A 25,385-nucleotide genomic window follows, 5' to 3' on the forward strand; every position below is an offset into this window, starting at 1 on the left:
TGTGTGTGGAATTGGACCTGAAGTGCGGCAACAATTCATCGACTACACTTTAGTAAATCCACAAACCATTCAAGAAATATTAATCACCATATTTATTAATGTCATTCATCAGATTAAGCAATCCTAACCATTTCCAACTTCTCGTAGTTCAGATGTCATGGGTATCTGCTTTGTTGCTGTTTGCTGCTTTTGTTCGAGTAGTGTTGAGACTGGTGTGCACATATCAGTACCTTGTACTGGCTGTCACCTGCGTTTTGTGCCTTCTCATCTGACTGTACCTCCCAGAGACTGATGAAATGAAATGAAAAATGAAATGTAAATCGCTTATTGTCACAAGTAGGCTTCAAATGAAGTTACTGTGAAAAGCCTCTAGTCGCCACATTCCGGCGCCTGTTCGGGGAGGCTGATACGGGAATTGAAACGTGTTGCTGGCCTGCCTTGGTCTGCTTTAAAAGCCAGCTCTTTAGCCCTGTGCTAAACCAGCCCTTAATTTATGTACCACTGAGAGACACTGCATTATTGGTTTGGATGAATTATTGACCAACAAATTTCTTTGCAAAACTATATTTGTGAATAATTTAAATAAAGTCATATTTGTGCATTCAGGTGTCATCCTTGGACCAACGGTAGCATGTTTACAAGAATTAGAAGGTGTTGGGTTCACATCTCATTACAGAAACTGGATGAATATTCACCTTCCAGTACAGAACAGAAAAATATTGTAGGCTGACTAAATAGAAAATATTACAAATATTTGATGTAATTACTCCGAAGAATAAAGATAGATGGGTGGCGGTGAGAGGGGCTGGGAGGAAGCAGTCAGTACATGGATCCCCTGTGGTCGTTCGCCTTAGTAACAAGTATACCGCTTTGGATACTGTTGGGCGGGGGGGACTTACCAGGGGTAAGCCATGGGGTACAGGTCTCTGGCACAGAGTCTGTCCCTGTTGCTCAGAAGGGAAGGGGGGGAGAGGAGTAGAGCATTAGTCATTGGAGACTCCATAGTTAGGGGGATAGATAGGAGATTCTGTGGGAACGAGAGAGACTCGCGGTTGGTGTGTTGCCTCCCAGGTGCCAGGGTGCGTGATGTCTCGGATCGTGTTTCGGGATCCTTAAGGGGGAGGGGGAGCAGCCCCAAGCCGTGGTCCACATAGGTACCAACGACATAGGTAGGAAAAGGGATAGGGATGTAAGGCAGGAATTCAGGGAACTAGGGTGGAAACTTAGATCTAGGACAAAGAGTTGTTATCTCTGGGTTGTTACCCGTGCCACGTGCTAGCGAGGCGAGGAATAGGGAGAGAGAGGAGTTGAACACGTGGCTACAGGGATGGTGCAGGAGGGAGGGTTTCAGATTTCTGGATAATTGGGGCTCATTCTGGGGTCGGTGGGACCTCTACAAACGGGATGGTCTACACCTGGAACAGGGGTACCAATAACCTGGGGGGGAAATTTGCTAATGGTCTTCGGGAGGGTTTAAACTAGTTCAGGGGCTTGGGAACCTGAATTGTAGCTCCAGCATACAGGAGGTTGAGAGTAGTGAGGTCATGAGTAAGGTTTCAAAGAACAAAGAAAAGTACAGCACAGGAACAGCCCTTCGGCCCTCCAAGCCCGTGCCGACCATGCTGGCCGACTAAACTACAAACTTCTACACTTCCTGGGTCCTATCCCTCTATTCCCATCCTATTCATGTATTTGTCATGATGCCCCTTAAATGTCACTATCGTCCCTGCTTCCACCACCACCTCCTGTAGCAAGTTCCAGGCACCCACTACCCTCTGTGTAAAATACACTTGCCTCGTACATCTACTCTAAACCTTGCCCCTCGCACCTTAAACCTATGCCCCCTAGTAATTCACCCCTTAACCCTGGGGAAAAGCCTCTGACTATCCACTCTGTCTGTGCCTCTCATAATTTTGTAGACCTCTATCCGGTCGCCCCTCAACCTCCGTCGTTCCAGTGAGAACAAACCGTGTTTATTCAACCGCTCCTCATAGCTAATGCCCTCCATACCAGGCAACATTCTGGTAAATCTCTTCTGCACCCTCTCTAAAGCCTCCACATCCTTCTGGTAGTGTGGCGACCAGAATTGAACACTATACTCCAAATGTAGCCTAACTAAGGTCCTATACAGCTGCAACATGACTTGCCAATTCTTATACTCAATGCCCCGGCCAATGAAGGCAAGCATGCCGTATGCCTTCTTGACTACCTTCTCCACCTGTGTTGCCCCTTTCAGTGACCTGTGGACCTGTACACCTAGATCTCTCTGACTTTCAATACTCTTGGGGGTTCTACCATTCACTGTATATTCCCTACCTGCATTAGACCTTCCAAAATGCATTACCTCACATTTGTCCGGATTAAACTCCATCTGCCATCTCTCCGCCCAAGTCTCCAAACAATCTAAATCCTGCTGTATCCTCTGACAGTCCTCATCGCTATCCGCAATTCACCAACCTTTGTGTCGTCTGCAAACTTACTAATCAGACCAGTTACATTTTCCTCCAAATCATATATATATATATATTACAAACAGCAAAGGCCCCAGCACTGATCCCTGTGGAACACCACTAGTCACAGCCCTCCAATTAGAAAAGCATCCTTCCATTGCTACTCTCTGCCTTCTATGACCTAGCCAGTTCTGTATCCACCTTGCCAGCTCACCCCTGATCCCGTGTGACTTCACTTTTTGTACTAGTCTACCATGAGGGACCATTCAAAGTTACAGGAGTGTACCGGCAGGCAGGAAGGTGGTTTAAAGTGTGCCTTCTTCAATGCCAGGAGCATCCGGAATAAGGTGGGTGAACTTGCGGCATGGGTTGGTACCTGGGACTTCGATGTTGTGGCCATTTCGGAGACATGGATAGAGCAGGGACAGGAATTGTTGTTGCAGGTGCCGGGGTTTAGATGTTTCAGTAAGCAGAGGGAAGGTGGTAAAAGAGGGGGAGGGGTGGCATTGTTAGTCAAGGACAGTATTGCGGTGGCAGTAAAGACGTTTGATGAGGACTCGTCTACTGAGGTAGTATGGGCTGAGGTTAGAAACAGGAAAGGAGAGGTCACCCTGTTAGAGGTTTTCTATAGGCCTCCGAAAAGTTCCAGAGATGTAGAGGAAAGGGTTGCAAAGATGTTTCTGGATAGGAGCGAAAGCAACAGGGTAGTTGTTATGGGGGACTTTAACTTTCTAAATATTGACTGGAAACGCTATAGTTTGTGTACTTTAGATGGGTCCGTTTTTGTCCAATGTGTGCAGGAGGGTTTCCTGACACAGTATGTAGATAGGCCAACGAGAGGCGAGGCCGTATTGGATTTGGTACTGGGTAATGAACGAGGACAGGTGTTAGATTTGGAGGTAGGTGAGCACTTTGGTGATAGTGACCACAATTCGATTACGTTTACTTTAGTGATGGAAAGGGATAGGTATATACCGCAGGGCAAGAGTTATATCTGGGAGAAAGGCACTTATGATGCGATGAGGCAAGACTTAGGATGCATCGGATGGAGAGGAAAACTGCAGGGGATGGGCACAATGGAAATGTGGAGCTTGTTCAAGGAACAACTACTGTGTGTCCTTGATAAGTCTGTACCTGTCAGGCAGGGAGGAAGTGGTCGAGCAAGGGAACCGTGGTTTACTAAAGCAGTCGAAACACTTGTCAAGAGGAAGAAGGAGGCTTATGTAAAGATGAGACATGAAGGTTCAGTTAGGGCGCTCTAGAGTTACAAGTTAGCTAGGAAGGACCTAAAGAGAGAGCTAAGAAGAGCCAGGAGGGGACATGAGAAGTCTTTGGCAGGTAGGGTCAAGGATAACCCGAAAGCTTTCTATAGATATGTCAGGAATAAAAGAATGACTATACTAAGAGTAGGGCAGTCAAGGACAGTAGTGGGAAGTTGTATGTGGAGTCCGAGGAGATAGGAGAGGTGCTAAATGAATATTTTTTGTCAGTATTCACACAGGAAAAAGACAATGTTGTCGAGGAGAATACTGAGATTCAGGCTACTAGACTCGAAGGGCTTGAGGTTCATAAGGAGGAGGTGTTAGCAATTCTGGAAAGTGTGAAAATAGAAAAGTCCCCATGGCCGGATGGGATTTATCCTAGGATTCTCTGGGAAGCTAGGGAGGAGATTGCTGAGCCTTTGGCTTTGATCTTTAAGTCATCTTTGTCTACAGGAATAGTGCCAGAAGACTGGAGGATAGCAAATGTTGTCCCCTTGTTCAAGAAGGGGGAGTAGAGACAACCCCGGTAACTATAGACCAGTGAGCCTTACTTCTGTTGTGGGCAAAATCTTGGAAAGGTTTATAAGAGATAGGATGTATAATCATCTGGAAAGGAATAATTTGATTAGAGATAGTCAACACGGTTATGTGAAGGGTAGGTCGCACCTCACAAACCTTATTGAGTTCTTTGAGAAGGTGACCAAACAGGTGGATGAGGGTAAAGCAGTTGATGTGGTGTATATGGATTTCAGTAAAGCATTTGATAAGATTACCCATGGTAGGCTACTGCAGAAAATACGGAGGCATGGGATTCAGGGTGATTTAGCAGTTTGGATCAGAAATTGGCTAGCTGGAAGAAGACAAAGGGTGATGGTTGATGGGAAATGTTCAGACTGGAGTCCAGTTACTAGTGGTGTACCACAAGGATCTGTTTTGGGGCCACTGCTGTTTGTCATTTTTATAAATGACCTGGAGGAGGGCGTAGAAGGATGGGTGAATAAATTTGCAGATGACACTAAAGTCGGTGGAGTTGTGGACAGTGCGGACGGATGTTACAAGTTACAGAGGGACATAGATAAGCTGCAGCGCTGGGCTGAGAGGTGGCAAACGGCATTTAATGCAGAAAAGTGTGAGGTGATTCATTTTGGAAGGAATAACAGGAACACCGAGGACTGGGCTAATGGTAAGATTCTTGGCAGTGTGGATGAGCAGAGAGATCTCGGTGTCCATGTACATAGATCCCCGAAAGTTGCCACCCAGGTTGAAAGGGTTGTTAAGAAGGCGTACGGTGTGTTAGCTTTTATTGGTAGAGGGATTGAGTTTCGGAGCCATGAGGTCATGTTGCAGCTGTACAAAACTCTGGTGCGGCCGCATTTGGAGTATTGCGTGTAATTCTGGTCGCCGCATTATAGGAAGGATGTGGAAGCATTGGAAAGGGTGCAGAGGAGATTTACCAGAATGTTGCCTGGTATGGAGGGAAGATCTTATGAGGAAAGGCTGAGTGACTTGAGGCTGTTTTCGTTCGAGAGAAGAAGGTTAAGAGGTGACTTAATTGAGGCATACAAGATGATCATAGGATTGGATAGGGTGGACAGTGAGCCTTTTTCCTCGGATGGTGATGTCTAGCACGAGGGGACATAGCTTTAAATTGAGGGGAGATAGATATAGGACAGATGTCAGAGGTAGGTTCTTTACTCAGAGAGTAGTAAGGGTTTGCAATGCCCTGCCTGCACCAGTAGTGGACTCGCCAACACTAAGGGCATTCAAATGGTCATTGGATAGACATATGGACGATCAGGGAATAGTGTGCTTTGGAGTGATTTCACAGGTTGGCCCAACATCGAGGGCCGAAGGGCCTGTACTGCGCTGTAATGTTCTATGTTCTATTACAATGCTTTTAGCAACTGCAAATGTTAATGGTTCTACTGTCTTTGCCCCCTACAAGATTAACCAATTCCCTCAAACTTATTGCTAGCTTAAAGTCTCAACTAAAATAAATTTCTAAACAGTAAAGGAACATCGTGTTAGACTGGGTCCTAGTACAGAAATTCTCTCTTCCAGGAGTCTTAAAAGTCCACAAAACTATCTTAGGATGGGACATACATTGGGGCATGTCTTAGTCATCCAACCTCTTTGAAAGTTTAACACTATGAGCTCTTAGAAATCTTACTAAGACTTGTCGTTCATGCTCGTAACATGTTCATGTGGATTCTCGAGATGATACATATTTCAGACTACACGTCCTATATGTTTCAAAAATGTTTACCTTTTATTGAAGCCCATTATAGATTGTACATGAAGTTCAAAATGATAAGTAAAGCTAATCGTAACATGTCAACAATGTCGTCTAAATACATGAAATTTCTCGATCCACCTTATTTGCAAACCTCTTTGGATAATCAAACAAATGGAAAAAAACCCAAAGAAAACCAGTATCGTTATTAGATTTTGAAGTATCTCTGCCTCAACCCGGGGAATTCTCCAAAGGGAACTCAACCCCTTATGTTCCAAAAATGGCTGACTGAAATTTGTTAATGGTGTGTGTTTTTAAAGAAAGTCTCTGCAGTAACGAAACAGACTTTCATCGCCTAGTCTTACCAATTCAAGAATTAGTTAAGACTATGGGTTGGATTCTCCCACCCGCTGCAAGAACGCCATGGGCGAGCCCCGTAGAATGGAAAAATCCATTTACCTCGGGCGGGATTCTCCGGTCGCCCGGCGAGCGCGGCTGGAGAATCCGCCCTCAATGTTTTCTTTCCAATCAGCGAAATTGAGCGTTTTGAAATGGTTGGCTATCTTTCAAAATAAATTGTTTTCCTCCCAGAAGTTAGATTTACTTTAAGCCTTTGTATGAGCTAACTGCCTTATACTGGACCATGTTTTATTAATTTATCTGAAGTGGTTTCACATTCAGAGAAGATTTCTTTAACAACTCTTAAGCACAGTTGCCTATTCTGGCTGCATTCCAATTTATCACCATCTGAAGGCTTTTGAATGTATATATAATGGCAGTAATTCAAGTTACCCGCTATTTTAGGTTGGTTGCTTTTATGTCAATTCTGCCATTTTATGTTGCCAAACTAATGCTGCTAACCTGGAATGAACACCATACATAGATTCTCCATCTGATATGAAACTATAGTTTCAGAAAAATGTAACGCTTTTTTATATGTTTAGGTAGTGAAACAAATACAGGATGAAGAAAGAAAGGAAGTCTCTGATGACGAAGATGATGATGATGAAGAGTCTGGAAGAATGCGTTTCAAAACTGAGCGGAAGGAAGGAACTGTTATTAGATTAACAGATGCAGCGAGAAAGAGGAGAAACATTCCAGACACCTTGGGTAAGTGAGCAGCAATAAACAAAATTTTGCTGCATATTTGCGCTTTACAAATCCTGTCAATAAGACAACCACCCCCCCTTGTTTGACTTCTCTTTTCCCATTCCTTCTCTTGAATGAGGCAACTCTGGCTGACCAACAGTTTGATGGGAGGACAGAGTATTCTTATAGCTTCCTGAAGTGGCTATTTACCATTCCTTAATTCGGCAGTATAGTGTTCACTGTGGGATCTTGCAGTCGATCTCAATTCTGTTCTCTCACAAGCATTCGAGCAAAAATAAATGAATAGTTGCTGGAAATAATCAGGTCAGGCAGCGTCTGTGGAGAGAAACAGAATTGACATTTCAGGTTGTTGACTTTATCAGAAATGAAGAATGATAGAATCCTTTTTTGTATTCTTTCACAGGATATGGGCCAGGCTAGTATTTGTTGCTTATTACGAATTGGCCTCGAGGAGGAGGTGGTGAGCTGCCTTGAACCACTGCAGTCCCTGAGGTGTAGGTACGCCCACAGTGCAGGGAAAGTGTCCCAGGATTTTGACCCTGTGACAGTAAAGGAATGGCAATATAGTTCCAAGATGTAATGGTTCCTATTCCATTTCTATCTTTCCTCAGTTCTGATGAAGGGATATCAACCTGAAGCGTGAACTCTGTTTCTCTCTGCATAGATGCTGCCTGACTGGTGTTACCGTGTTCAATTTTAGGTTTTCAGCATCTGCAGTATTTTGCTTTTGTATGTTTGCACAGATAATAATCTTTATTAGTGTCACAAGTAGACTTACATTAACACTGCAATGAAGTTACTGTGAAAATTCCCTAGTCGCCACAATCCGACGCCTGTTTGTGTAAACTCTGCGCAGACAGTGACCCAAGCCGTGTCAGCCTGTTAAAACCTAGCCAGCAAATTAGCAATGGCAAGCTGAGGTAAATTGGATATTTCTGTTCTCGCTCAGGTTAATTAATTCAACAAGAACTTTTTTTTTTTTTAAATAAATATTTTATTGAAAATTTTTGGTCAACCAACACAGTACATTGTGCATCCTTTACACAATATTATAACAGCACAAATAACAATGACCTATTTTATATAAGCAAAAAACAAAAAATGAATAAATATTAAATAACAAAAATGAAAACTAGCCCTAATTGGCAACTGCCTTGTCACAAGTTACACCCCCCCCCCCCCCCCCCCCCCAAATCCTGGGCTGCTGCTGCTGCCTTCTTTTTCCCCTTCCATCTATCTATCCGCAAGGTATTCGACGAACGGTTGCCACCGCCTGGTGAACCCTTGAGCCGACCCCCTTAGGACGAACTTAATCCGCTCTAGCTTTATAAACCCCGCCATGTCATTTATCCAGGTCTCCACCCCCGGGGGCTTGGCTTCCTTCCACATTAGCAATTTCCTGCGCCGGGCTACGAGGGACGCAAAGGCCAAAACATCGGCCTCTCTCGCCTCCTGCACTCCCGGCTCTTGTGCTACCCCAAATATAGCCAACCCCCAGCTTGGTTCGACCCGGACCCCCACTACTTTTGAAAGCACCTTTGTCACCCCCATCCAAAACCCCCGTAGTGCCGGGCATGACCAAAACATATGGGTATGATTCGTTGGGCTTCTCGAGCACCTCGCACACCTATCCTCCACCCCAAAAAATTTACTGAGCCGCGCTCCAGTCATATGCGCCCTGTGTAATACCGTAAACTGAATCAGGCTTAGCCTGGCACACGAGGACGACGAGTTTACCCTACTTAGGGCATCCGCCCACAGCCCCTCCTCGATCTCCTCCCCCAGCTCTTCTTCCCATTTCCCTTTTAGTTCATCTACCATAGTCTCCCCTTCGTCCCTCATTTCCCTATATATATCTGACACCTTACCATCCCCCACCCATGTCTTTGAGATCACTCTGTCCTGCACCTCTTGTGTCGGGAGCTGCGGAAAATCCCTCACCTGTTGCCTCGCAAAAGCCCTCAGTTGCATATACCTGAATGCATTCCCTTGGGGCAACCCATATTTCTCGGTCAGCGCTCCCAGACTTGCGAACTTCCCATCCACAAATAGATCTTTCAGTTGCGTTATTCCTGCTCTTTGCCACATTCCATATCCCCCATCCATTCCCCCCGGGGCAAACCTATGGTTGTTTCTTATCGGGGACCCCCCCAAAGCTCCAGTCTTTCCCCTATGCCGTCTCCACTGTCCCCAAATCTTCAGTGTAGCTACCACCACCGGGCTTGTGGTGTCGTTCCTCGGTGAGAACGGCAATGGGGCTGTCACCATAGCCTGCAGGCTAGTCCCCCTACAGGACGCCCTCTCTAATCTCTTCCACGCCGCTCCCTCCTCCTCTCCCATCCACTTACTCACCATTGAAATATTAGCGGCCCAATAGTACTCACTTAGGCTCGGTAGTGCCAGCCCCCCCCCTATCCCTGCTACGCTGTAAGAATCCCTTCCTCACTCTCGGGGTCTTCCCGGGCCAAACAAAACCCATGATGCTCTTTTCAATCCTTTTAAAAAAAGCCTTCGTGATCACCACCGGGAGGCACTGAAACACAAAGAGGAATCTCGGGAGGACCACCATCTTAACCGCCTGCACCCTCCCTGCCATTGACAGGGCTACCATATCCCATCTCTTGAAATCTTCCTCCATCTGTTCCACCAACCGCGTTAAATTTAACCTGTGCAGTGTGCCCCAATTCTTAGCTATCTGGATCCCCAGGTAACGAAAGTCTCTTGTTACCTTCCTCAACGGTAGGTCCTCTATTTCTCTACTCTGCTCCCCAGGATGCACCACAAACAGCTCACTCTTCCCCATGTTCAATTTATACCCTGAAAAATCCCCAAACTCCCCAAGTATCCGCATTATTTCTGGCATCCCCTCCGCCGGATCCGTCACATATAGTAGCAAATCGTCCGCATACAAAGATACCCGGTGTTCTTCTCCTCCCCTAAGCACTCCCCTCCACTTCTTGGAACCCCTCAGCGCTATCGCCAGGGGCTCAATCGCCAGTGCAAACAGTAATGGGGACAGAGGGCATCCCTGCCTTGTCCCTCAATGGAGCCGAAAATATGCCGATCCCCGTCCATTCGTGACCACACTCGCCACTGGGGCCCTATACAATAGCTGCACCCATCTAACATACCCCTCTCCAAAACCAAATCTCCTCAACACCTCCCACAAATAATCCCATTCCACTCTATCAAATGCTTTCTCGGCATCCATCGCCACTACTATCTCCGTTTCACCCTCTGGTGGGGCCATCATCATTACCCCTAACAGCCTCCGTATATTCGTGTTCAGCTGTCTCCCCTTCACAAACCCAGTTTGGTCCTCGTGAACCACCCCCGGGACACATTCCTCTATTCTCATTGCCATTACCTTGGCCAGGACCTTGGCATCCACATTTAGGAGGGAAATTGGTCTGTAGGACCCGCATTGTAGCGGGTCCTTTTCCTTCTTTAAGAGAAGCAATATCGTTGCTTCAGACATAGTCGGGGGCAGTTGTCCCCTTTCCTTTGCCTCATTAAAGGTCCTCGTCAGTACCGGGGCGAGCAAGTCCAAATATTTTCTATAAAATTCGACTGGGAATCCGTCCGGTCCCGGGGCCTTTCCCGTCTGCATGCTCCTAATTCCTTTCACCACTTCTTCTACCTCGATCTGTGCTCCCAGTCCCTCCCTTTCCTGCTCTTTCACCTTGGGAATTTCCAGCCGATCCAAAAAGTCCATCATTCTCTCCCTCCCATCCGGGGGTTGAGCTTCATATAATTTTTTATAAAATGTTTTGAACACTTCATTCACTCTCTCCGCTCCCCGCTCCATCTCTCCTTCCTCGTCCCTCACTCCCCCTATTTCCCTCGCTGCTCCCCTTTTCCTCAATTGGTGTGCCAGCAACCTGCTCGCCTTCTCCCCATATTCATATTGTACACCCTGTGCCTTCCTCCATTGTGCCTCTGCAGTGCCTGTAGTCAGCAAGTCAAATTCCACATGCAGCCTTTGCCTTTCCCTGTACAATCCCTCCTCCGGTGCTTCCGCATATTGTCTGTCCACCCTCAAAAGTTCTTGCAGCAACCGCTCCCGTTCCTTACTCTCCTGCTTCCCTTTATGTGCCCTTATTGATATCAGCTCCCCCCTAACCACCGCCTTCAACGCCTCCCAGACCACTCCCACCTGGACCTCCCCATTGTCATTGAGTTCCAAGTACTTTTCAATACATCCCCTCACCCTTAGACACACCCCCTCATCCGCCATTAGTCCCATGTCCATTCTCCAGGGTGGGCGCCCTCCTGTTTCCTCCCCTATCTCCAAGTCCACCCAGTGTGGGGCGTGATCCGAAATGGCTATAGCCGTATACTCCGTTCCCCTCACCTTCGGGATCAATGCCCTACCCAGCACGAAAAAGTCTATGCGCGAATAGACTTTATGGACATAGGAGAAAAACGAGAACTCCTTACTCCTAGGTCTACTGAATCTCCACGGGTCCACACCTCCCATCTGCTCCATAAAATCTTTAAGCACCTTGGCTGCTGCCGGCCTCCTTCCAGTCCTGGACTTCGACCTATCCAGCCCTGGTTCCAACACCGTGTTAAAGTCTCCCCCCATTATCAGCTTTCCCGTCTCCAGGTCCGGAATGCGTCCTAGCATCCGCCTCATAAAATTGGCATCATCCCAGTTCGGGGCATACACGTTTACCAAAACCACCGTCTCTCCCTGTAGTTTGCCACTCACCATCACGTATCTGCCCCCGTTATCCGCCACTATAGTCTTTGCCTCGAACATTACCCGCTTCCCCACTAATATAGCCACCCCCCTGTTTTTCGCATCTAGCCCCGAATGGAACACCTGCCCCACCCATCCTTTGCGCAGCCTAACCTGGTCTATCAGTTTCAGGTGCGTTTCCTGTAACATAACCACATCTGCTTTAAGTTTCTTAAGGTGTGCGAGTACCCGTGCCCTCTTTATCGGCCCGTTGAGCCCTCTCACGTTCCACGTGATCAGCCGAGTTGGGGGGCTTCCCACCCCCCCCCCCCCTTGCCGATTAGCCATCATCTTTTTCCAGCTTCTCACCCAGTTCCCACGCAGCTGTATCTCCCCCAGGCGGTGCCCCCTCGCCCATCCTCTCCCGTACCCGCTCCCCCCTTTCCCCAGCAGCAGCAACCCAGTAATTCCCCCCTCCCACCCCCCCCCCCCCCGCTAGACCCCCCACTAGCGTAATTACTCCCCCCATGTTGCTCCCAGAAGTCAGCAAACTCTGGCTGACCTCGGCTTCCCCCCGTGACCACGGCTCGCACCGTGCGACGCCTCCTCCTTCCTGCTTCTCTATTCCCGCCATAATTATCATAGCGCGGGAGCCAAGCCCGCGCTTCTCCCTTGGCCCCGCCCCCCATGGCCAACGCCCCATCTCCTCTCCCTCCCCACCTCACCCCCTGTGGGAGAGAGAGAAGTTACCACACCGCAGGATTAGAACATAAAACCCCTCTTCGCCACCCCCCCATTCGCCCCACCACTTTGTCCAAACGGTCTTTTTAATAATCCACTCATTCCAGTTTTTCTTCTACAATAAAAGTCCACGCTTCATCCGCCGTCTCAAAGTAGTGGTGCCTCCCTTGATATGTGACCCACAGTCTTGCCGGTTGCAGCATTCCAAATTTTATCTTCCTTTTATGAAGCACCGCCTTGGCCCGATTAAAGCTCGCCCTCCTTCTCGCCACCTCCGCACTCCAGTCTTGATAAACGCGGATCACCGCGTTCTCCCATCTACTGCTCCGGGTTTTCTTCGCCCATCTAAGGACCATTTCTCTATCCTTAAAACGGAGGAATCTCACCACTATGGCTCTGGGAGTTTCTCCTGCTCTCGGTCCTCGCGCCATAACTCGGTATGCTCCCTCCACCTCCAACGGACCCGCCGGGGCCTCCGCTCCCATTAACGAGTGCAGCATCGTGCTCACATATGCCCCGACGTCCGCACCCTCCACACCTTCAGGAAGACCAAGAATCCTCAGGTTGTTCCTCCTTGCGTTGTTTTCCAGTGCCTCCAACCTCTCCACACATCGTTTCTGATGTGCCTCCTGTATCTCCGTCTTCACCACCAGGCCCTGTATATCGTCCTCATTCTCGGCTGCCTTCGCCTTCACGACCCGAAGCTCCCGCTCCTGGGTCTTTTGTTCCTCCTTTAGCCCTTCAATCGCCTGTAGTATCGGGGCCAACAGCTCTTTCTTCATTTCCTTTTTTAACTCTTCCACGCAGCATTTTAAGAACTCTTGTTGTTCAGGGCCCCATGTGAAACTGCCACCTTCCGACGCCATCTTGGTTTTTGCTTGCCTTGCCGCTGTTCCAAAGGATCCGCTGCAATCCGGCCACTTTCCTCTCCTTTTTCCATCCGTGTCCAGGGGGAATTCCCTTCTGGTTTACCGCACGGTGTTTTTAGCCGTTAAAATTGCCGTTGGGGCTCCTATCAAGAGCCCAAAAGTCCGTTTCACCGGGAGCTGCCGAAACGTGCGACTCAGCTGGTCATCGCCGCACCCGGAAGTCTTCAACAAGAACTTTAATGATCATTCTACGGTTCTTTACAGTGGTTTGAGGAAAATGGATGCTGAACCGTTGAAGGAAATTTTGTGAGGGATGACCAAACGTTTGATAATATGTGCCTTCCATGGAAGGCCTTGAAGGAGGAAAGGGCATTTGATAGGTTGAGGTCTGTATGTCTAAAAGCACAGTTACAATTCATTGTCAGTAAAAGGAGCGTGGGGGTTACATGCAGTCGGGAAATCAAATATTTGGCGGTAATTCTAAGAATGGGAGCTGCTATAGAATAAGGCCATTGAGTGGGGGAGGCGGTGGCATAGTGGTATTCTCACTGACGAGTAATCCAGAGACTCAGAGTACTCTGGAATCCCAGGTTCAAAGCTCGCCACTGCAGATGGTAAAATCTGAATTTAATAAAAATCTGGAATTAAAAGTCTAGTGATGACCATGAAACCATTGTCGATTGTCATAAAAATGCATCTTGGTGCACTGATGTCCTTTTGGGAAGGAAATCTGCCACCCTTTCCTGGTCTGGCCGAAATGTCACTCCAAACCCACAGCAAACTCTTAACTGCCCCTCAAGGGCAATTATGGATGGGGAATAAATGCTGGCCCAGCTAACGACGCCCATGTCCCATGATTAGATAAGTCTGAATGGCTTTCTCCTGCTCTTATTGCCTAAGTTTCTATGTATGATGATGACATTCCATGTCTTCCTGAACATCACCATATCAACATCACCATATTGGCCTTCATTGCGAGAGGATTGAGTATTAGAATAGGGATGTTTCACTGCAATTGAATAGGGAGTTGGTTAGGTCACACCTGGAGTGCTGGTTTAGCACATTGGGCAAAACAGATGGCTTGTAATGCAGAACAAGGCAGCAGCGCGTGTTCAATTCCCGTTCCGGCCTCCCTGAACAGGCGCAGGAATGTGGTGACTAGGGCGACTATGGGCTTTTCACAGTAACTTCATTGAAGCCTACTTGTGACAATAAGCGATTATTATAATAATTATTATTATTGCCAGAAGGTGGATGTTCTTGCTATGGAGGGAGTGCAGCAAAGGTTTACCAGGCTGATTCCTATGGCGGGACTGTCATATGAGGAGAGACTAAGTCCGTTAGGATTATATTCATTGGAGTTTAGAAAACTGAGAGGGGTTCAGCTACTGGGTCTTTTAAAAGATATTAAGGTAGATATGGCTCCTGGGCCGGATGGAATTTAGCCCAGAATATTGAGGAAAGAAAGGGAGGAAATTGCTGGGGCCTTGACTGACTTCTTTGTATCCTCATTGGCTACAGGTGAGATCCCAGAGGACTGGAGAATAGCTAATGTAGTACCGCTGTTTAAAAAAGATAGCTGGGATAATCCTGGAAACTATAGGCCGGTGAGCCTCGTATCAGTAGTAGGTAAATTATTAGGGAGAATTCTCAGGGACAGGATTTATACCCATTTGGAAACAAATGGACTCATAAGCGATAGGCAGCATGGTTTGGTGAAGGGGAAGTCATGCCGCACTGATTTGATCAAGTTTTTTGAGGAGGTGACAAAGATGATTGATGAGGGGAGGGCGGTGTATGTTGTTTACATGGACTTCAGTAAAGCCTTTGACAAGGTGCCTCATGGCAAAATGGTACAAAAGATGAAGTCACACGGGATCGGAGGTGAGGTGGTAAGGTGGATACAGAACTGGCTCGGTCACAGGCAAAAGGTAGTAGTAGAAGGGTGTTTTTCTGAATGGAAGGTTGTGACTAATGGTGTTCCACAGAGTCTGTGCTTGGACCTCTGTTTTTTATAGTGTACATAATCGATTTGGAGGAAAATGTAGCCGGTCTGATTAGTAAGTTAGCGGATGACACCAAGGTTGGTGGAGTGGCAGATAGTGTTGAGGATTGTCTAGCTGCAGCGGTACATAGATCGGTTGGAGACTTGGGCAGAGGAATGGCAACTGGAGTTTAATCTGGACAAATGTGAGATAATGCATTTAGGTAGGTCTAACATAAAGGTGAAATATACCGTAATTGGTAAAACTCTTCGGAATCTAGAAAGTCAGACAGATCTGGGCGTGCAGGTCCACAGATCTTTGAAGGTGGCGACACAAGTGGACAGGGTAGTCAAGAAAGCATATGGAATTGCGTGCCTTCATTGAATATGCTTCAAATATAAAAACTGGCAAGTCATGCTACAGTTGTATAGAACCTTGGTAAGGCCGCACTTGGAATATTGCGCACAATTCTGGTTGCCACACTACCAGAAGAATGTGGAGGCTTTGGAGAAGGTGCAGAGGAGGTTTACCAGAATGTTGCCTGGTCTGGAGGGTGTTAGCTATGTGGAGAGGCTGAATAGACTCGGACAATATTTGATTAGAAAGAGGGAGGTTAAGGGGTGACCTGATAGAGGTTGACAAGATTATGACAGGCATGGATAGAGTGGATGGGCAGGCACCCTTTCCCAGGGTGGAGTGATCAGTCACCAGAGGGCACAGGTTTAACGTCCGTGGGGCAACGTTTAGAGGAAATGTGCGGGGCAGGTTTTTTATGCAGAGGGTGGTGAGTGTCTGGAACGCATTGCCAGGGGAGGTTGTGGAAGCAGATACATTAACGGCGTTCAAAAGGCATCTTGACAAACATATGATAGGATGGGTCTCGAGGGATACGGCACAAGGAAGTGCTGAGGGTTTTCTCAAAGGTTGGTATCATGATCGGTACAGGCTTGGAGGACCGAAGGGCCTGTTCCTGTGCTGTACTGTTCTTTGTTCTTTGTACCATTTACCTTCTTTACAGCCTGCTGTACCTGCGTGCTATCTTTCAGCGACTGATGCACGAGAACATCGTAATCCCATCCGCTTTCACTTTACTTAGTCATCTGCAATGTGAGTCGTTGTCGAAAGCCTTCTGAAAGTCTAAATCGTCCACCGGTTCTCCCTGGTCAACTCTACTAGTTACATCTTCAAAGAATTCAAGATTTGTCAAGCATGATTTCCCTATCGTAAATCCATGCTGACTGTCTGGTTATACCACTTTACAGATGCTGAGCTATGAAATTGATAATGGGCTCTAGCAGCTTCTCTACTCATGCCAAGACCACTGGTCTATAGTTCCCTGTTTTCTCTCTACCTCTCTTATTGAATAGCGGCTTATACTAACTACCCATGAATCTGTAGGAACCATTCCAGAGTCAAAAGAATTTTGAAAAATGACCACCAATGGATCTGCTATTTCTATGGCTACTTAAGTATTCTGGGGTGAAGGTTATTAGGCCCTGGAGAGATATCTGCCTTCGATCCCCTTAATTTCCCCCAAATCATTTCTTTATTAATACTAATTTCCTTCAGCTCCTCCCTGAAACTTGTATTTCTCAGAACTTCCGGTACATTATTTATGTCTTCCTTTGTGAAGACAGAAGCAAAGTACAAATTTAATTTCTCAGCCATTTCTTTGTTCCCCGTTATGAATTCTCCCGTTTCTGACGAAGGAGCCTACCTACATTCGTTTTTGTTCATCTTTTTTCTTTACATACCTATAGAAGCTTTTACAGTTTTTATGTTCCCTGCTAGCTTACTTTCGTGTTGTATTTTCTCCTTCTTAATCAATTCCATGGTCTGTCTTTGCTGATTTTTCAACTGTTCCCAATCCCTAATTTTTTTGCTTTTTTCTTGTTAATTTGTTCTTTGAATCGAGTACTATCTCTGTAATTTCTTCTTTGAATCTAATACTATCTCTAATTTCCCTTGTAAGCCATGGTTTGGCCACAGTTCCCTTTCTACTCTTGCGCCAAATGGAAATAAACAACTTTGGAGTTCACCTATTTGTTCCTTGAGTGCCTGTTGTTGGCTGTCCCCTGTCCTCCCTTTCAGTAATGTTTCCACAGGCCCTTCACCCTCCAAGCCTGTGTTGAACACATTGCTCTAACTGAAAAAAACCTTCTGCCCTTACCCTGTGCCTATCCCCCTATTTCCTCCCTATTCATGTACCCACCCTGATGCCTCTTAAATTTGGCTGATGTGCTTGCTTGCACCACATCCTTTGGCAGTGCGTTCAGGCACCCACCACTTTCTGCGTGAAAAATTTACCTCGCACATCTCCCTTAAACTTCCCCCTCTCGCCTTGAACCTGTGCCCCCTTGTAATTGACACTTCCACCCTTGGAAAAAGCCCCTGACTCTCCACCCTGTCTCTGCCTCTCAGAATGTTGTCCTCTATCAGGTCTCCCCTCAGCCTCAGTCTTTCCAGTGAAAACAATCCCAGTTTATTCAGCTTCTCCTCTTAGCCAATACCCTCAAGACCAGGCAATATCCTGGTGAACCTTCTTTGCATTCTCTCCAAAGCTTCCATGTTCTTCTGATAATGTGGTGACCAGAATTACATGCAATACTCCTAATGCGGCCTAACAAATGTTTTATATAGCTGCAACATAATTTCCCAACTCCGGTCCTCAATGCCCCGGCTGATGAAGGCAAGCATGCCACATGCCTTCTTACTCACCTTGGCCATCTGTGTTGCCACTTTTTAAAAAAATTTAGAATACCCAATGCATTTTTTCCAATTAAGGGTCAATTCAGCGTGGCCAATCCACCTACCCTGCACATCTTTGGGTTGTACGGGCAAAACCCACGCAAACACGGGGAGAATGTGCAAACTTCACAAGGACAGTGACCCAGAGCCGGGATCGAACCTGGGACCCCGGTACCGTGCTAACACTGCGCCATCGCGCTGCCCTTCTGTGTTGCCACTTCGGGAACTGTGGACCTGCACGCCCAGACCCCCCCCTCTATGTTAATGTTCCGAAGGGTTCTGTCATTTACAGTATAATTCATACCTTGATTTAATCCTCCAAAATGCATCACCTCTCATTTGTCCGGATTAAACTCCATCTGCCATTTCTGTGCCCAAGTCTCCAAATCTATCTATATCCTGTTATACCCTCTGACAATCCTCAGCACTATCAGCAACTCAGCCAATCTTCGTGTCATCCGCAAACTTACTAATCAGACCACTCCATATCATTTATATATACTACAAACAGCAGAGATCCCAGCAATGATCCCACTAGCTACAGATCTCAATTCTGAAAAAAGCCCTTCCACCGTTACTCTGTCTTGTATAACTCAGCCAGTTCTGTACCCATCTAACCAGCTCACCCCGAATCCCATGTGATTTTAGTTTTTGTACCAGTCTGCCATGGTGGGACCTTGTCAAATGCCTTACTAAAGTCCATGTAAACTACACCCAAAGCCCTTCCCTCAGCAATTTTCTTTGTCACCTCTTCAAAAAATTCAAATCAAGTTGGTGAGGCATGACCTCCCCCGTACCCAACCATGCTGCCTGTCACTAACTAGTCCATTTTCATCCAAATGTGCATATATCCTCTCCCTCAATATCTTTTCCAAAAGCTTCCCCACTACTGATGTCAGGCTCACCGGCCTATAATTTTCTGGATTATCCCTGCTTCCTTTCTTAAACAAGGAAACAGCATTGACTATACTCCAGTCCTCTGTAACCTTGCTTGTGGTCAAAGAGGGTGTGGTCTGTTTACTTCCTACGGATTTTTTCCCCCTTGGTGTTTCTGCCCATGCAGATTCCACATAGTGTGTGCTAATATCTTTCCTCAATATCAGCAATACAACTCCACCACCTTTTCCTTTCTGTCTGGCCTTCCTAAAAAACGAATAACTCCCAATGTTTAGTTCCCATCCTTGGTCACCTTGGAGCCATGTCTCCGTAATCCCAACTATATCGCACCCCTTTATATCTACCTATGCAAAAAAATCACCCTTTTTTTTTTTTAATGCTACCAGCGTGCAGGTACAAAACCTTAAGGCTAGACCTTTTAAGGTTCCTTGTCCCAGTCGTCTTATATTTTACTGTCATTATCTGATTCTGGCCCTCGATTTTTCTGCATATCCCTTTTTCTGTTCTTGCTGTCTTTTTCTCTTGTTCTTGATTCCCTGTCGCCACTCGATGACATCCTTGACCGTAGCACCAGGGAGGCAACATACCATCCTAGAGTCTTGTTGGTAGCCACAGAAGCGCCCATCTATCCCCTTACATTGAATCCTCAATTGCATTCCCACACTTTGTAGTCCTCCCCTGTGCAGCAAAGCCAACTGTGGCACAACAAATGTGGCTTAAACAGACAAGCCATTTCCGTCAATAGTACCCAAAGTGGTATATCTGTTTTAGGGGAATAGCCACAGGAGATTAGCTAAAAGCAAATTACTGCGGATGCTGGAATCTGAAACGAAAGAGTAAATGCTGGAAAATCTCAGTAGGTCCGGCACTACCTACTGAGTGCACCCTTCCATTGCTACTCTCTGCCTTCTATGACCTAGCCAGTTCTGTATCCATCTTGCCAGCTCACCCATGATCCTGTGTGACTTCACCTTTTGTATCAGTCTGCCATGAGGGACCTTGTCGGAAGCCTCACAGAAGCCATATAGACAACATCCACTGCCCTGCCTGCATCAATCATTTTTGTGACCTCCTCAAAAAACTCTATTGAAGATATTTATTTCTGCACTTTTCTTTTTCTGCCAATTTTCTCTCATTTCCTCCTCTCCATTCCTCTCTTTGCTGAAAACATTGACTCATTGAAAGAGAACAGTTCATTGCCTTGATCCAAATGAGCATTATTCTTGGTGAGCCCCATCACTGAATTCAGCAGGATTTGTCTGGTAGATCAGGGATCAAAACTGGGACCTTCCTGGTGTGTATGACATATTGGACAAGTTTGCTGACTCAACAGGGAAACCGTTGCTGATTCCTCATTATAAGTGGGGAATGTTTGAAGATTGAGAGCATATCCATGACCGGAATGCACACGAGGATAATGTTGACCATAATTAAAGAAATTAATTTTAATTTTATTCTTTCATGGGATGTGGACTTCGATCCCTAATTGCCCTTGACCTGAGTAGCTTTCAGACTGATTTTTAGAAGAGTCAACCATATTGCTGTGGGTCTGGAGTCACATGTTGGCCAGACCAGACGGCAGATTTCCTTCCCTATAGGACATTAGTGAACCAGATGGGTTTTTACGAAAATTGACAATGATTTTGTCATCATTAGACTTTTTTTATTGAATTCAAATGTCATCACCTGCCGTGACTTTTAGAAAAATATAATTCAAATGTCATCATCTGCCATGGTGGAATTCGAAACTGGGAGCCCAGAGCATGACCCAAGGTTTCTGGATTACTGGTTCAATGGCAATGCCACAACGCCAGTGTTTCCCCATGGTTACCCCATATTTGAAATTATATATGTCCTCTTTGGAAAACACATCAGAAATCTTGAAAGGAGTTCATGGACTTGGTCATACCAAGGCAGAGATGACGACACAAATAGGTAAATGCCCTTTAGGCTGATGATTAGTACAATTATATGCAGAACTGTTTTGAATTCCCTGCAGTTTGATTATTTTTGTGCCATTCCAGTTTCATGTCACTGAAAGCAGCACACAGTCTAAGGCTGCAAATGTCCACCTGCTCATTACACTTTGTTGTATTGTGAATGGCAACATGGAAAATTGCTTTTATTTCTCTTTCTTCCATCAAGATTTGAAGATGGAAAAAGAGTCCTATTGCTCTCAGCAGGAGAGAAAAAATGATTCCTGTTCCTCCTTGAAATGAAAAAATCTGCAGCTCTATTTAGAAACTTTATTCTGCTTTATTTGGATCCCTCAAAGCAAACTGGAACATTATTCATTTCAAGCCATTGTTGCTGTATAAAAAGGACTTTTAGCTATTGCACAGAATTATGCCCCACAAACAGCAATAAGAGGAATGACAACAATCTATTTTTTTCAATTAGCGTTTTTTGCATTAAAATGGTAGCAAATTTTGAAAATTTGAGCTTTTTTTGTCGGCGACAGTAAATGAACAGGTTAAAAAGCAGAAAAATCGATAAACACTTACACAAAGAACAGACCTCTGCAGCCGCTCTGAACTGGAATCTTGAAGCAGTTGAAAAAGCATTTAAAGGACAATTGACATTTCAGTTCAAGTTGCAAATGTAATCTCCACTTTGTCAGATTTTGCTGACCTAATGTGACAGCTTATTTCTATTGGATGAAAGCATTCTTGCCAACTGATTAGAGTTGTCGTGTGAAACCATTTTATTATTGGCTATACTGAAATTAATCTCGACATCTAAGAATGCACGAGTAACGTCTGTAATTGCTGATTCATTGTATTGCCAAAATATGAAAAATGTTCTGTGCATATTTGATATAAAAAGCCTTTTTTGAAGGTTATTGTAATTTAAAATTGTCTGTTAAAAGTGATTGTTAATGTGAAAAGTCTCTTATCTAAAGGTGGTACTTTAACTGTTTTGATTGTTTCAGTTGATTTTTCCAAATAATTCATTGCTTCGATGGAAACATGACTAAAATCTGAAATGTTCTGGTGTTACAGAGCTGCTTTTGCTTCCATTATTGTTGTACTAGATTTTGAAAATAATCTTTGGGAAAATATGCAGAATTTAGTCTTTAATTGATTGTCAACCATGGTTGAGAGAGAGCAGTTTCATCCATGAGGCAAAATATGTTGAGCCCAGGACCCATTGCAGTGGCTTGATATTTGGTGCTCTATGGAGGGAATGCTGTGAGGTGCTATCTTTTTGATGAAGCGTTAAATCACTCGGGTGGACTTAAGTTACTTTGTGTTGCCATTTGAAAAGTACTGAGAGTTCTAGCCAGTGGTAATCCTTCAACCAACATCAGTGGAACATTTGTTTTGTTTGGTAGTGCAGATCTGTCTGATGGGTTGGCTTGTGTTCTACATTGTGATTGTGTTTTGGGATGTGCCATGGTTGTGGAAGGTGAAATACACGCAAATTATTTCTTCTACCTTCCTCGATCTTAAATATTATTTTTTAAAAAATATATATATTTATTAAAGTTTTTTAACACAATTTTTCTCCCTTACAAACAATAACCCCCCCCCCCGGTAACAAAAACAAACGAGAAATCGCGCAGAGCAAGATAAATACATAGCAAAATGATATATTTCCACACTTCATGTTATCTCTTGCTCATCCACCCTCCCAGGCAGTCCCCCCTCTTCTCTCCCCCTCCCCCACCCCCCTCCCAGGACGTCCCCCCCCCAAGGTTGCTGCTGCTGCTGACCGACCTTCCTCTTACGCTCCGCGAGATAGTCGAGGAACGGTTGCCACCGCCTGTAGAACCCCTGCGCGGACCCTCTCAAGGCAAACTTAATCCTCTCCAACTTTATGAACCCAGCCATATCATTTATCCAGGCTGGGAGGCTTCGCCTCCTTCCACATTAGCAAGATCCTTCGCCGGGCTACTAGGGACGCAAAGACCCGAATGCCGGCCTCTTTTGCCTCCTGCACTCCCGGTTCGTCCCATACTCCAAATATTGCTAGCCCCCAGCTTGGCTTGACCCGGACTTTCACCACCTGAAATATTGCTCCCGCCACTCCTTGCCAGAACCCCTCTAGTGCCGGTCATGACCAAAACATATGGACATGGTTCACCGGGCTCCCTGAGCACCTTCCACATCTGTCCTCTACCCCAAAGAACGTACTCAACCTCGCCCCTGTCAAGTGCACTCTGTGGACCACCTTAAATTGTATCAGGCTGAGCCTGGCACATGAGGAGGAGGAATTAACCCTACCTAGGGCATCAGCCCACAGACCTTCCTCGATCTCCTCCCCCAGCCCCTCCTCCCATTTACCCTTCAACTCTTCTACCAACGCTTCCCCCTCTTCTTTCAACTCGTGGTGTATTTCCGACACCTTGCCCTCCCCGACCCATACACCCGAGATCACCCTATCTTGAACTTCTTGTGCCGGGAGCAACGGGAATTCCCTCACCTGTCGCCTCACAAAAGCCCTCACCTGCCTTTATCTAAAGGCATTTCCCGGAGGTAACTCGAACTTCTCCTCCAGTGCCCCTAGGCTCGCAAACGTCCCGTCGATGAACAGGTCCCCCATTCTTCCAATCCCTGCCCGATGCCAGCTCTGGAACCCCCCGTCCATCTTCCCCGGGACAAACCGGTGGTTACCCCTGATCGGGGACCACACCGATGCTCCCATTGCACCCCGGTGCCGTCTCCACTAGCCCTAGATCCTTAGCGATGCCGCCACCACCGGGCTTATGGTATACTTTGTCGGCGAGAGCGGCAGCGGTGCCGTCACTAACGCCCCCAGGCTCGTTCCTTTACAGGACGCCATCTCCATCGTCTTCCATGCCGCCCCCTCTCCCTCCATAACCCACTTGCGGATCATCGCCACATTTGCTGGCCAGTAGTAGCTCCCCAGGTTTGGCAGCGCCAACCCTCCTCGGTCCCTACTGCGTTCCAGGAACCCTCTCCTTACTCTCGGGGTCTTATTCGTCCACACAAACCCCATAATACTCCTGCCTACTCTCTTAAAAAAGGCCTTAGTGATCACGATCGGAAGGCACCGAAACACAAACAGAAACCTCGGAAGGACCACCATTTTGACCGACTGCACTCTACCCGCCAGCGAGAGCGGTAACATGTCCCATCTTTTGAAATCCTCCTCCATTTGCTCCACCAACCTCGTCAGATTCAGTTTATGTAGGGTCCCCCAACTCCTGGCTCCCCTCCGCCCTCCTCAGCGGTAGGTCCCCTATCCCTCTTTCTTGGTCCCCCGCCTGTAATACAAAGAGCTCACTCTTCCCTACATTGAGCTTATAGCCCGAAAACTCCCCAAACTCCCTTAGAGTCTGCATGACCTCCACCATCCCCTCCATTGGATACGCCACGTACAGCAACAGGTCATCCGCATATAGCGACACCCGATGCTCTTCTCCCACTCGGACCACCCCCTTCCATTTATTAGACTCCCTCAATGACATGACCAATGGTTTGATCGCCAATGCGAACAACAGGGGACAGGGGGCACCCCTGCCTCGTCCCTCGGTACAGTCGAAAGTACTCCGACCTCCGCCGGTTCGTCACTACACTCGCCATCGGGGCTCTGTAAAGGAGCTTAACCCAATTGATAAACCATACCCCAAACCTACGCAGCACCTCCCAGAGGTACTCCCACTCTACTCGGTCAAAGGCCTTCTCCGCGTCCATAGCTGCCACTATCTCCGCCTCTCCCTCCTCCGATGGCATCATTATCACGTTTAAGAGCCGCTGCGCATTGGTGTTTAGTTGCCTGCCCTTTACAAATCCCGTCTGGTCCTCATGGATTACTCCCGGGACACAGTCCTTGATCCTTGTGGCCAGCACTTTTGCCAGCAACTTTGCATCCACATTGAGGAGCGAGATCGGCCTGTACGATCCACATTGCAGTCCAATACCCTCAAGAGTATTGAAAGTCAAAGAGATCTAGGAGTACAGGTCCACAGGTCATTGAAAGGGGCAACACAGGTGGAGAAGGTAGTCAAGAAGGCATACGGCATGCTTGCCTTCATTGGCCGGGGCATTGAATATAAGAATTGGCAAGTCATGTTGCAGCTGTATAGAACCTTAGTTAGGCCACACTTGGAGTATAGTGTTCAATTCTGGTCGCCACACTACCAGAAGGATGTGGAGGCTTTAGAGAGGGTGCAGAAGAGATTTACCAGAATGTTGCCTGGTATGGAGGGCATTAGCTATGAGGAGCGGTTGAATAAACTCGGTTTGTTCTCACTGGAACGAAGGAGGTTGAGGGGAGGACCTGATAGAGGTCTACAAAATTATGAGGGGCATAGACAGAGTGGATAGTCAGAGGCTTTTCCCCAGGGTAGAGGGGTCAATTACTAGGGGGCATAGGTTTAAGGTGAGAGGGGCAAGGTTTAGAGTAGATGTACGAGGCAAGTTTTTTACGCAGAGGGTAA

At 46.6% G+C, this 25,385-nt stretch overlaps 1 protein-coding gene across 2 annotated transcripts in view; it reads left to right on the forward strand.

Moving 5' to 3' along the window:
* rbm33a (RNA binding motif protein 33a) overlaps positions 1–25,385 on the forward strand; it is a 342,024-nt gene that overhangs the window by 172,179 nt on the left and 144,460 nt on the right. For both annotated transcript variants that reach the window (XM_072508201.1, XM_072508202.1), the window contains one exon: positions 6,890–7,055. In XM_072508201.1, the coding sequence (XP_072364302.1) occupies positions 6,890–7,055 (166 nt within the window). The remainder of the gene's footprint in view (positions 1–6,889; positions 7,056–25,385) is intronic.

Source organism: Scyliorhinus torazame, chromosome 6 (assembly GCF_047496885.1).
Source record: "Scyliorhinus torazame isolate Kashiwa2021f chromosome 6, sScyTor2.1, whole genome shotgun sequence".
In the NCBI taxonomy this organism is placed as follows: domain Eukaryota; kingdom Metazoa; phylum Chordata; class Chondrichthyes; order Carcharhiniformes; family Scyliorhinidae; genus Scyliorhinus; species Scyliorhinus torazame.